At 34.6% G+C, this 14,078-nt stretch overlaps 1 protein-coding gene across 1 annotated transcript in view; it reads right to left on the minus strand.

The window, feature by feature from the left end:
* Positions 1 to 217: 217 nt before the first annotated feature.
* Positions 218 to 14,078, minus strand: part of LOC145678567 (angiotensin-converting enzyme-like) — a 184,091-nt gene continuing 170,230 nt past the window's right edge. The window contains exons 25-27 of the mRNA XM_081748869.1: positions 13,592 to 13,690; positions 12,364 to 12,507; positions 218 to 3,294 (exon numbers count right to left, since the gene is read on the minus strand). Coding sequence (XP_081604995.1) covers positions 2,997 to 3,294; positions 12,364 to 12,507; positions 13,592 to 13,690 — 541 coding nt within the window. The 3' untranslated portion in view covers positions 218 to 2,996. The remainder of the gene's footprint in view (positions 3,295 to 12,363; positions 12,508 to 13,591; positions 13,691 to 14,078) is intronic.

Raw genomic sequence — 14,078 nt, forward strand, 5'->3', positions numbered from 1 at the left:
TAGATAGATAGATAGATAGATAGATAGATAGATAGATAGATAGATAGATAGATAGATAGATAGATATATATATATATATATATATATATATGTGTGTGTGTGTGTGTGTGTGTGTGTGTGCATTATTTCACTTTTATATGCTTGTAACAATTCTTTTCTGACATGTTCCATTTTCCTTTCTTTTTCCAGTTCTCTACTCAAGTAAAAATGCCATAGGTGTTATAGTATTCCACATTTTTTAATCTTTATTTCATTTGAACATTATTTCATATATAACAACATATTTACATTTTGTTTCATTTTCTGTTATCACATAGATCTAATAATTTACAAATTATTAATTTTGAGCCTTTATGATCTCCACGTGCTGTACATAAAGTATGAAAAATAAAGATATGCACTTTATTGAGAATTCCATAAGTTGTTAATTTCCTTTTAATGTAATAGCATGCGTAAGTATCTAGTGAATGATGTTCCATAATGCATGTAAAAATATGTGTAATGTCATGTTCGAGATAAATTGAGTCACAATTTTCATTTTACAATTTTAGTACAAGTGTTTGGAACTTGAAATTTAATGATTTCAATAACATGGAAAAGCATAAAACATCAATAGTCAAGTAATTTCGGAAGTAATGATAAAAGAAATTTGATTAGCAGGAATCAACTTTTGACCGTTGATCCAGACATACATAGAAGCCAAAAATACTACGAAGTTCTGTTACGAATGTTGGTAGTGTCATAAAATATTTACAGGAGTACTAACCATGTAACAATGTAAACACGCTGAATATACGTACGTAATGTCCAAATTGATTGTCGCATATTTAAATATGTTGTTGTAGGAATATAATCTGATAATAATTTCGCCTGGTATTTCTTATAATGTTAATATGTGTACAATCGACAAAGACATGTATGTAGTAAATTTCATGTCAAAAGAGCAGTAAATAAGAACAATATAACGAAAAAACCTCTCTTGCCCATTTAGCAACATTTTGTTTTACTCGTTCTAGTTGTCGTATTTATAATTCTTTTCCTATGAAATTTACCACATAATAACAGTATTAAAAGTACCCTCCAAAATCGTTATCAAATTATATTCCCACAACAAGACAGTTATAGATATGTGACAATCATTTTTGGACATGACTGTACATTTGCAACTGATAAAATACATTCACAGCGAGGAAACTACCATTTATACTTTAAGTTATAATTTATTCTTTATATAATTCAAGAATAGTAACAGAAAATGTATATTTATACTACTAATAATACAGTTTCATACTTTCTTTCCGTGGTAGTTGTAGAAGAGTACTCTGTGTATTTAAATCTATTTAACAGGTAATAAATTAAGGTTTATTTTACGATGCAATATCAAGACCAAAACACTGAAATTTCATATGTTACGCGCAAATATATATATTTATTTTTAAAATGTACTTATTGTATATTATACAATAGATAACAACCCATGAAGTAATATGTGGATCCAGAACAGTTTTCCGTATGATTTAGCTTGTTAGTAGTGACAACAAATTGTCAAGAAATTCTTTAACAAACTACATTTGATTTCAATAGCTGAAGATCTATAAAAAGTTTATTTTTTAAAGTAAATCAGACGTTCACTTGTACAAGAATACTCCAAGTTATAAAGTAATCACTCCAAAACATTATAATAAAATTTTATTGTCTTTCAATTGTAAATACATTTTAAAATGGTATTGATGTGTGTGTATATTCATAATAATATTGACATATAAGAGAACAATATATGGAATTGTAAAGGTGATCACATCCTTGCTAAAATATTATAATGACTGATGTGTGAAAGACATGCAGAAATAATTCATGGAGAAAAGACTTATCTTTCTCCCACAATTCTAATCATCAATTGCATTTCATCACAAATTTTGCCAACACAAGCAGTGAGAAACTTTCTCAAACTACTAGTTCCGTTGATAAAAGACCTCCATATTTTGTTACTTCTCATTATGGAACATACATTACATGCTTACCATCACTTAAGGTTAAGACTTGAATATTTGTTTAACTTTGGCAGTGGTCTGTATCAATGCACATATATTTTAATCGTATGAATCTATGCAAGATTGTACTTTGCCTACTTTATATCTTTATTCCTTCGCATGGTTGTTGCACATACCAATTTACATAGTTAGCTATCCTCACTTAAATAGGTTTGAAACTATTAATGATGTAAAATTAAACAGTGGAAATTTACCTTTCTAGGAATTAATGTGAAGTAAGATTTCTTATTAATAAATTACATGATATACCCTTTCTTGATACTGCAATATATAACTATTCGTCAATTCCTTAACGTATCAAATACTATAAAGAAATAGACTATTCTAATACTTTAAGGTAGTCAAATCACTAAGTCTTCGAAGAAGTTTTTAATCGTTTTTTAGGACATTTTATTTTTGTATACCAAACTAGTAACTAAAACAAATAATTAATATGTAGGCTACTCCATTCCTGGTTATATTAACTTCATAAAATACAACAACTAATACGAAAACATTTAAATCATTTATTATTTCAGTTGTACATACAAATAAATTGTTTACATATATTATTATATTTTTCTACGAGTGATTTTACTCACTTAGAAGGAACTATTTATTCACGTCGTTCTCAAATTGGAGCCTTTAACTTAAGCATCTCTTACAAGGTCATATAGATTTACATTTATAAAAAATAGTTACATAATCATATGAGTTGTAAACAAAATGAAAACTGTAGTATTTCCTAAGGTGGTGGTTAAAATTACTAAATCTAAAATATGTGTAAGAAAAAAATCAAACTGAAAATATACTGATACCGTGTAATTCATTACCTATTAAGAACATGACTGAAAACTGTTTCGGTATTGATTAATTCAATGGATATGTGATTATATTTATAAGTGGCGTTTGAATAGTAACTTATTTTTATGCTAGGAATTAATTCATTTTTAAATACCAGGACATCTATGATTTTGGTTCAACACTTCTTCTGTTTCTCCATCTTCCGTAAAAATAAGCAATTAAAACAATTACAACGAGAGCTGCAAGGCATATTCCAACTGCAATTGGAACAGTCTGACTAACATCTTCAACTTCTTCTTTTGTCTCCTTTGTTTCGATAAGTGTATCAGAATTCTTTTGCATAAAGTCAATAAGAGGTTGGAAATATTCTAGCATAGCGGAACCATTTAGTGCCCGTTCTCCAGTTAACGTCTCTAAAACATCACTCCAGTGCTTTGAAGCTCCCAACATCAATCCCGCTCTGGAAGTAACAAAGAAAGAAATAACAAATAACTACTTCGTGTATTTAAATTACATAATCAAGCAACATACCAACCAATTAGACTGCAACAGACCAATTTGAAAGAACATCCCTGGAGTATAAATTGAATCCAAGAATCATTCTGCTTGCTAGCTAGGGTCGCATATAGAGGCGGGTGAACACCACTCGAATCAAAGAACGAGACGTTGAAGAATCCTGACAAAAATACTGATAAAATGTGGTTCCTGAGAACTTGTGACTGTACTTGAATAATCATTTTATTTATTTACTCTGTATAATCAGGATATTTGATGTTAGAAGGTTCAGTTCAGAATATAACCATTCAAAGTATATTATAACAGGGATGTATTTTCAATTATTTCCGTTTGTTCATATAATTGATTTCCCTGTATAATACATTTGATTATTTTTTTCCACTAGATTTTACATGAAGCACTCGGTGATATATGGTAATTACTCGGTTAGAAAATTGTATGTTTAGAAGTATAATTTTAAAATTTATAAATCAACTTATGTAATTTAACCGTCTGGAAATTCTTTAACGCTGTAATAAACATTTTAACCTTTGCATTAACATTGTTGTTATTTCTAAGGTCTGTAGAAAGGTAGTTACAGATACTGATTCTCACGTTTCATGGGTCATTGCGTACTAAAGTGTACTGCCTACAAATAGGTTTCAATAAGTTTACATTATTTTGTTGTGTAGTTTAGATGACGTCTATGTGTGTACGTGGGAACCTCTGGAATGTAATAATGAAATAGTTAAGATTTAGTATTTTCTGAATAATTGTTTATATGAAAGTATACGGTTCCTTTATACAATTCACTATTTATGTGTGTGCTGTTGAATGTATATAGTTCAACCAATCTAAGTTTTTGTCGTTTGTTTTAAAATCCAAGAAACTGTTTTCTGACACTAGGCTTATGTTGTATTAAATCTTGTATGGGTCAATCTATCTAAAGTGGTCCAAAGATGAAAATGGTTGCTCGACCATCTCCGAAAATTATAGAAATTGGAGTGTGATGAACCTTGTGTATGAGATAGTCAATAACATCATTCACGTTGTCGTATGTACAAGTGTTCCTGAATGACGGCTATCTTTGTTGCCGGTGGAGTACCAATTTTTGCATTTGGAAGCGTTTACGAAAACTACAGTTGCTATCAGACGAACTCCAGACAAAAGCGAATGTTTAGAGGAGAGGTAAACGGAAAACATATATTCTTGCTTCTAAATAAATATACAGGGTTGCAAACCAATACATGAAATCACTAGAAAAACTATAGAAAATTACACTTTTAAAGGGACTGTAATTTGGAATGGCATAAAGTGAGGGGTTCGTAAGTTTTGTATTGAATACTATTGCATGTAAAGAATCTGTAGGAATATCCACACCTATGATACTACTGGCACCATAGATTTATGGGGATCCGAAAGTTGAAGTTTGTGAGTTTGATGCCATGTTTGGGCCGTAATATCTCAGAAGGGCAAAATGCTAAAAATTGCTGCTTAGGCCACAAAGAAATTCTGTATGTGAATAAACTATTGCAAAAAAAATCATGACTGATATTACATGGAGAAAAAAGTGATGACATGTTAAAAACACGAAGAAAGCACGCGCATGACAATGGTCGTAGTCCGGAAAAATTTAAATATTTTTATATGTTTCATGCTATATCTCAAAAACTACGCATGGTTCAGCAATTAGGCCCGCTTTTGTTTGTGTTCAGTTGCGCAAAAGCTTGCGAGTGGCGTTCGTTCCATTTTTCTAGCTCCATGATTATTGCCACTTCAATATGGTTTGAGGGTTTAGATCCCCCTTGCACCCACGACACCCATCGTCGAACTGGACCGCGGTATTAAGGCACTTAACGTATCAGCAAAGTATCATTGAAATCCAATCCTAGTTACGGAAGTTAATGTGTTCACAATGTTGCGTTACACCCATCTGTCCTATCCTGCTGAAAATGGCGTATTTGTAGAAAATAATTAAAATGATTGTTGTTTCGCTTCTCTCCTATAGCATTACAGCAATAGCTTTTACTAACTGTAAATACAAGTTCTCGCAAGTACACAATTTAAGCAGGGTTGCACGGAAGTGTTTGAGATATCGAAGTGCTGAAAACGCCAAAATAATTTACACATCTAGGTATATTACAAATCACATAAGTAACTAGATATGATACTTATCTCGGTATTTTTTTTAATAAATACTTTCAAAAAAATTAAAATTTTTAAACCCTGGTAACTTCCGTTCCTATTCATTCGAAACAAGTTGCACCATATTATCCAACACTAAAGTACTTTAGATGTACAATATACTGTGCATCAACGTTATGCTGTATTTGCGTTAGAGGCTTCCGAACTTTGGATGTTAGTGATAATATAACATCCTTAGTCTGCAACACTGAATAATAAACGTGGTATTTTAAGTTTACGTTTGACACGTTGATTTGAAATATGTAATAATCTGACGTAGTGCCGTTTGAAAAAATAAAACTTTATATTGGGTTGGCAACACTGTTGATTCTTTCTGTTTAATACATACAAGGATTTCCCTCTTCTTATACTTGCTTCGCGCAAAGTTTCACTTTTCTCTCTCTTTTGGTTTGTCCGTTATAGTGGATGGTCAAGATAATTATCCACTCTGTAGATGTGGCAATGATCATGGAGCTAGAAAGATGGAACGAACGCCACTCGCAAGCTTTTGCACAACTGAACACAAACAAAAGCGGGCCTAATTACTGAACCATGCGTAGTTTTTGGGATATAGCATGAAATATATCAAAACATTTAATTTTTTTCCGAGCTACGACTGTTGTCATGCGCGTGCTTTCTTCGTGTTTTTAACATTCCTCACTTTTTTCTCCATGTAATATCAGTCATGATTTTTTTTTTTTTTGCAATAATTTATTCACATACAGAATTTCTTTGTGGCCTAAGCAGCAATTTTTAGCATTTTGCCCTTCTGAGATATTACGCCCGAAAATGACATTAAAATCACAAACTTCAACTTTCGGACGCCCATAAATCTACGATGCTAGTAGTATCATAGCTGTGGATATTTCTGCAGACTCTTTACATGTAATAGTATTCAGCACAAAACTTATGAACACCCCACTTTATGCCGTTCCAAAATACAGCCCCTTTAAAAGTGTAATTTTCTGTAGTTTTTCTAGTAATTTCATGTATTGGTTTGCAACCCTGCGTATATATTTAGAAGCAAGAGTATATGTTCTCCGTGTACTTCATTCTCTCCTCTAGACATTCGCTTTTGTTTGGAGTTCGTCTGATACGTACGTCCTGCCCTCCTGAGTAACTGTAGTTTTCGTAAACGCTTGCAAAAGCAAAAAATGGCACTTCACCGATAACAAGGATGGCCATCATTCAGGAACACTTGTACATACGACAACGTGAATAGTGTTATTGACCTTCTCATACACGAGGTTCGTCACACTCACAGTTTTATAATTTTCGGAGATGGTCGAGCAACCACCTCTGGACAAGGTGACCAGACGTCCCGTTTTAGCAGGGACAGGCCCTTTTTTCCAACCATTGTCCCGTTTTTTTCTGACTCTCGAACGGGACGCCTAAATGTCCCGTTTTTAAGTAAAAATGACCTAGGTGCCCCGTAATTATTATTCAAAATATAAATCGTCAATGCAAATTCTACTCTCTTCCGTACGAACACTCGTTGCCAAGGTTCAGCTGTGTCTAGAACTTCTGAATTTGCAAACGGGAATTGAGTGTTCGTGATTCAAGTGGAAATTGAGTGAGAATTCTGAGTGTTCAACTAGTTAAAAGAATTGTTCGATAGAACTTGCAATCGGGAACCATTATTTGTTGTGTGGTACACGTAAAGTTAGAAACGGTGTGTTGTCACTCATACTTGCGTATTTTGTAAATTGAGAACACTGCTGAGTCCCAAAATGCAATCTGGAAGTCAGGTATCCCCCCTCCATAGCCGATTCGTATGCGTCCCGTTTTCGCAAGTGAAAATTCTGGTCACCTTGCCTCTGGACCACTTTAAATGGGTTGGCCCGTATGGCTGTTCCTTTTTTTTTCTTTTGTGTGTGTGTGTTTTGTTTTAGTTCCTTTTATCCCCTTTGATAAATGTTTGGATCATACGTGTAGAGGAGCGTTTCCCAACCTCTTTCAACTTGCGGCACACTACGGGTGTAACTTGAATTCTCGCGGCACACTCATAGATATTATTATTATTATTTGCAAATATAAAATACCATGGTATTTTTTCTGTGATTACTGATCTCCTCCTCACAGAGATGAAAGCTCGATCATTGGTTTTCCCCTATGCTAATTCATTATGCTTATTTTTTTCTTCTAATTTTAAAATAGAAAACAATTGTAATAAAATATAGGACTCAGATTTTTAAAAATACGCTTTCTTTTTCGAAAACTGTATCCAACCTTTCAATAAGAACGAAGATCACTAAATAACAAACGAACAAACAAATGTCTTGTACTTTTAACTTTGCTGTTTTAACCAAAACCGTGCATATTATTGCAATCATACAGCTTGCGATGCGTCGAAATCAAAACACACCTGTTGAACAAAGTGTTGTTCTGTCATTCACGTGCGAATGAGTATTCTACGAACGTTCACTTGACGCGTACCGTACAAGTGCTTCCATTTTTCGGTGTTAGTATGACTCTCAATTGAAGCGTAACATAGCAGCTAACCGTGGAAATGTGTACGAGCCGAAATACTGTCTGCTACACAGTAATAGATGTAGAATAATATATTACAATTACAGTAATTTTTTCCATGGTAGAAATTCATAGTAATGTGAAATACAAAAATATACATTTTTTTCCTATGTCTTGCAATTTGGTTGCTATAGAATTAATAATTTTGTTTCGATTTCCTCGCGGCACACCAGCGGTCCATTCGCGGCACACCGGTTGGGAAACGCTGGCGTAGAGTATAATATTTACGTTTTCTGCATTTGCTGATAAATCATTTATGTAAGCATACACAGCAATGGTCCCAGGATTGACCCTTGCAGTACTCCATAGCTTATAGATCTATACGTTGACTGATGTGATCACTCTATATTTCCTGATATGTGAGCTATATCTACTCTCTGTCTTCTGTATTCTAAGTAAGATTCAAGTAGTTTTAGAGTTAGAATACTCTAGTATTCTAACTTTTTAAGCAGAATTTTATGATTAACCTGGTGCCTTAATTAAATCATAAAATATTCCTATTCTCAACATTTTATTATAATTTACTCCCATGATATATTGTTTATTAGTGTAAGCAGCTATAGTTGGACATTTATTCAAGATAAAATCCTGCTGCTCATGTATTATTATTTTATGTTTTTTAGTATTTTATTTTTATTTATTTTTCGAGAACTTTAGAGCGGGTAATAAGAAAAGAGTTTATAGTTTTTCGGTCCAGAAATACGCGGCTAATGATTGGGATATACGAGAGCACATGTAGATAGGTCTTAATACATGAACCAAAATCCTTTACTAAATATATGTTTCAGTTCTCGATGCTTCTAAATATAAAGGTAACCAAGAAAGGTTTGTCGCTTTTTGTGGAGGTTGTAACGGAGATCTCAGTGTCTGCGACGGAGATCTCGGTGATCCTCTCGTCTCCCCAAATAAGGTACTAAAATTCAGCGCAGGAAGCAAAACGTCGTCTCTAAAATTCCTGCCTATGGGTTGTCATAGCTATTTTTAGCTTTGACATCACCAGGCTGCATCGAGAACTTATCTACGGCGTAGAAACGCGAGGAGACGGGAAGAAAAACTAAGTTAGTCTGACTGGTGCATCTACTATCACAACACTAACAGTTACGATGGAGGCTGTTCCAGACAAGTAAAGACACAATACCGCATATAGTATTATATATCTTGTACGTTGTAAGTGCAATACCACAGTACATTATAAAGGTGCGTCGAAAATATTAAAAGTGTTGTTGTAAGAAGAAAACTCGAAGTCTCAAATCACTTATACATGATTGTTAAATTCAAAATCGTCTTGATTATGAGAAGCAGCAGAGCAGTGAAAAGCAACTTGACCATCGCAAAGAATACGGAATGACGGGAAGAGAATGTAACCCGAAACCTTCAGGACATCCCCCCTGGAATCACCAAAAATGATTTTCCTTCAGCGCCAAAGTGAGTGAATAGTGACAATGAAATTGTGGAAACCAACAATGTAACGAAACACAACCCGTAACCCGCGACAATCGCGTCTTCCGTGCTTACAACAATAATTCATGGGCCAAGTGTTAAAATTCTATTATCATATTCAATCATTCGAATCATAGTGCCTAAATGTAATGTAATATGTGTTCGTGAAGTTTTAGTGTTGTTAATTAAAGTGAAAAGTGAAATCTTGCGTATCCTTTACCAAAAAAATTAGCATGATCTAAATTTATACTTTTAGTTTTAAGTAATAATCTAATTTACTTTTCTTTTCATCACACGTAACCAATGCTTATGCGACGTAATAATTTTTACATTATTAAATCGCATCAGCATTAAGAATACAATTAGAGTCAACTTTTATGTCGATTTCCCAGAACGTCTGACCCGAATTCTGAACCGTGTTGTCCAGTGGCTATATGGTCGGTTTTGGTAGACGATCCAAATTGTTATCAAAGTCTAAAGGAGACACCCAAAGGATAAAGGATCGAATCCCGGACCATACTAAATACCCAAGTCCACCTTGGGACCGCAGGACACAAACCAGATACTGTTATAAGGTCTGTGTTAAATTGGCCCTCATACCGTGAATTGAATGCGAATTGAGATAAGGCGAAGGTCAGTTGTTGATGTGGGTACTGCTGGCTGTGGCAGTTAAGTTACAACGTGAACTTGCGTAATGACAGGGTGAACATGGAATATTCACAGAGCGTCATAAGGGCGTGTATGCTGAACGAATTCAAACTGGGGTCAAACACCGCTGCAGCGGGAGGAAGTTGTGCCAGGCCTTTGGGGAGGCTGTCATGACTACGCGGACAGTGCAGCAGTGGTTTAACATGTTTAAGCACGGTGACGAAACACTGGAAGACGCACCACGTGCCGGAAGACCAACATATGTACAAAATGAAGATCTTTAGGCAGCAATTGAGTCGAACAGTGGCCAGACATGTGAGGAACTGGGACTACAATTCAGTGTGAGTTGAGAAACCATTCGGCAGCACCTCCATCAAGTTGGGAAGAACTACAAGTTGGGTCGATTGTCCCATATGATTTGACTCCGGGTCAGAAGGCAACGCGAGCAGACACCTGTGTTTCGTTGCTGTCTTGTCTGAGGAAGGAGCCATTTCTGGACAGGATGTTGAAATGTGATGAGAAATGGGTCTTGTACGAAGCTCCACGGTGCCATTATTATTGGTTAGCATCCCACGAACCGGTTCCAAAACAGCCGAAACCAGCACTGTTCCAGAAGAAGGTCTTCCTGTGCGTTTGGTAGACTATTCGCGGCATCGTGCATCGGGAACTGCTACCGGCTGGTTAGAGTATGAATGCAATTGTGTACTGTCAGCAGTTGAGCCGTGTTCAAGAAAAACTCAAAACTCTGGAACCAGCACTTATGAATCGCAAAGGGGTCCTCCTGTTACAGGACAACGCTAAACCTCACATAACTAAGATTACCCGGGACACCATTCTACGCCTTGGATGAGAAACACTATTGCATCCGCCATACTCCCGGTACATTGTACCGTCCGGTTATCATCTGTTCCATTTCTTGGACAATCACGCCAGTTCAAATCCCTAGTAGAGGTGCAAAATGTACTTGATACCTTTTTCGCTTCACAACCCACCAAGTTCTACGCCGATGAAATCCCTGGCCTTCCACAACGTTGGCAAAAGGTTGTCGATGCTGATGGGGACTATTTTTGATCTTCCAAGCACATCTTAGTTGACATATCGATGTTCGAAGGTGGTGGATAGAAAAGCGACAGAACTTTCTCGGTTACCTTTATATTAGTAAAGCCAGAATAGAATACATTATTAAAAATAAATATTTTGAAGTTTGTGATCAGCTTAAATTTTCAAATTTTCATGAATTCCAACTAGGTCTGAGTATACATAAAGTTTTGTCGTGCACATTTCTTAACTTCGTTCCTGGAGGAGCACGGTGGCTCAGTGATAAAGCTTATCTCTGGTGCGTGGGGTTCCCGACTCGATTTCCGGTCAAGTAAATTTATGATGGATAACATCGTGCCCGAGGGTTTTCTTGGGGTGCTCTTCCTCCCACATTATAATTCCGCCGATTACTCCACCATCATTCACTTGCCTTAGTCATTCGTCTTCCTCAACCTAAAGGGCATAATCATTGGACGTCAAATTGAAATATTTCATTTTCTTAACTTCTCTCCCATTTTAGAGCTCCTGGTTCTCTTCAATACATTGAATGGTTGAAAGAGACAGAGTGGACCATCTACGTTTCCATCACGACTAAAATTCACTTCCATGCTTCAAATATAAATTACCTAAATTTTCCACATTGTAAATTTTTTATTTTTTTAATTTTTTATTTTTTTATTTTATTTTTTATTTATTTATTTATTTATTTATTTTTGAATATCAAGATTTCTTGAGGTAATAGTCATATCAGAACATAGTATTAAATGGTACTGTGTGAATTTCAGTTGCGCGCGGATACAACCAAACTTTGGCTCTCAAATTTTCAAATATCTTTTACATTTCCAAACAATTTTCTTGATCACGTTCCTTACATTTCTGAAAAATAACTTTAGTTAGAAATGATTTCTACTACATAGCCAAAATTTGTAATCAACTGCTCAAAAAGAAAAAGAAAGAAAAGAAAAAGAATATTTACTGCAAAATGGGATACGAGATTTGGTACCCCAAGCTTAATGAACTCAATTCATTAGTATGATATCAACTCTAGCTTCACTGTACAACCCAAAAAACCATTCTCAGGCTTCACAAGTTTATTGTGATACTTAAACATCGTTCATTAAACTATTTTTATCTTAATTATTTAAGAGATTTTAACAATATAAACAAAATCCTATGTAAAAGCATTGATACACACCTGAATCTATCTCCAGCCTTTGTGGAATTGTAAATATCACATTTATGAAGAGGTCTTGCTTGAGGATTATTCACGTCATACTGTCCAGCTTCAATACATAAAGCTCGGTGGATTTGAAACTGTAGAATATGAGCTACGAAGTATCTGCAAAATACATAAATAACAAACGCAAATTAAATATTTATTCTGCTTCTAAAGTTCCCATTTCATACATCATTTTCTAATAGCAGAATTTTAAGAACACTTCAGAGAACTTTAGACAAGTTGCGATAGCGGAGATTGTATCACAATACAGTGTTGGATCTAAAGTGACTGAAAACAACGCAATGCACAGGACCCGGTCTTCTAAAGGGTTCATAGCAAAGATAACAAGATTATTTAAAAAAAAATGTGAGACAGTTTTTAATTAGGAAGAAAGCAATAATATATTATTAATCGACATTCGTTATATGCATTAGTTTCATTAAAAGGTCTTTCAACAAGAACTTACTACTAGAGAAATGAAATAGAAAGTAAGCATCTTTTCCGATACTAATAGGATTTCGTGTAGAAATATTTAACGTAACATAATATTGGTATTGAGAACTGATATTGAAGAACTAATTAATTATCAGACTTCTTATAACTAAAATACTTAAGACTAAGGGTTCAAAAGCTGTGACTCACTGTTCCGTCTAAATCTGGACGTCTAGCATAGGGTTCGGACAATAGAAACAAGCTAGCTTACACACCTGCCATCCGTTGCATTGATATTGTCATTTTAACGGAGGTTTGACTCGGTAGACCCGAATAGATTCGTTTGACTCGACAGAACATTTGATCCAATAGAACTATCTGAATAGTTATTCCATTATAATTTTCAATGCATGCCTTTTTTCTTCATGTGTACTTCAATATCGTTTTTATTTTCTTATTATTGCTTTAAGTTTCAGGTCAATTCCAGTTGTAATGCTTCTTCATGCATTATAACCCGTATCTAAATAGTTGTGCTGATACCTGTACAATCAGATATAAAACTAACTTCTTTGATAGGAGATAGAGCTTTTACCAGAAAGGTGGAGTGACTGAAATTGATTTTTCCTGCATTTGTATAATTCACTCAGTTTTATTATTAATCAAGCTCTTACTAGTGTAGTTTTGCCAAATGATAATAATATTTTATAGACCACTGTAAATACCTCATATATTCTTAGTATGTATGAATTCATGTTGTACTGCTAACACTTACGCCATATACTGAGAATTGGCTGCTACATGGAATTTTGCTCCCGGATCAAAGTCTGATTCTGTTCTATCCACTGGTGGTTTCAAACCTTGGTATTGTCTCCTGAAATACAAAGAGTCAAACGTACTATCATTATTTATTATAGGAAAAAAAGTGTTAGTTTGTCAATTCAATAAATTAAAACAGTTATCTTTCAGCACACTGATAATCATCATTCTTAAATCATCCAAAGGTAAGGAATCCAGTGGCCTGTTCTAATGCCACAGTCAATTTTTCAGCTTGGTGCTAGTTCCAATGTTAATTACAAATTAAATCAGGATCTGAGTTAACAGTCATCGATTGTTCTCAATGAGTAGTGATAGAGTTGCCGTTGTTCTTATCTTTGTACGTTCTAGGTTATATTATATAGGCTAATGGGGACTGAAATCCCATCGAGAAATCGAACAAAAGATCTGCAAATCAAACGAAACCACTACCGAATTTCAGTTTA

This window comes from Thermobia domestica, chromosome 2, assembly GCF_964235325.1.
Source record: "Thermobia domestica chromosome 2, izTheDome1.hap1.1, whole genome shotgun sequence".
Taxonomy (NCBI): domain Eukaryota; kingdom Metazoa; phylum Arthropoda; class Insecta; order Zygentoma; family Lepismatidae; genus Thermobia; species Thermobia domestica.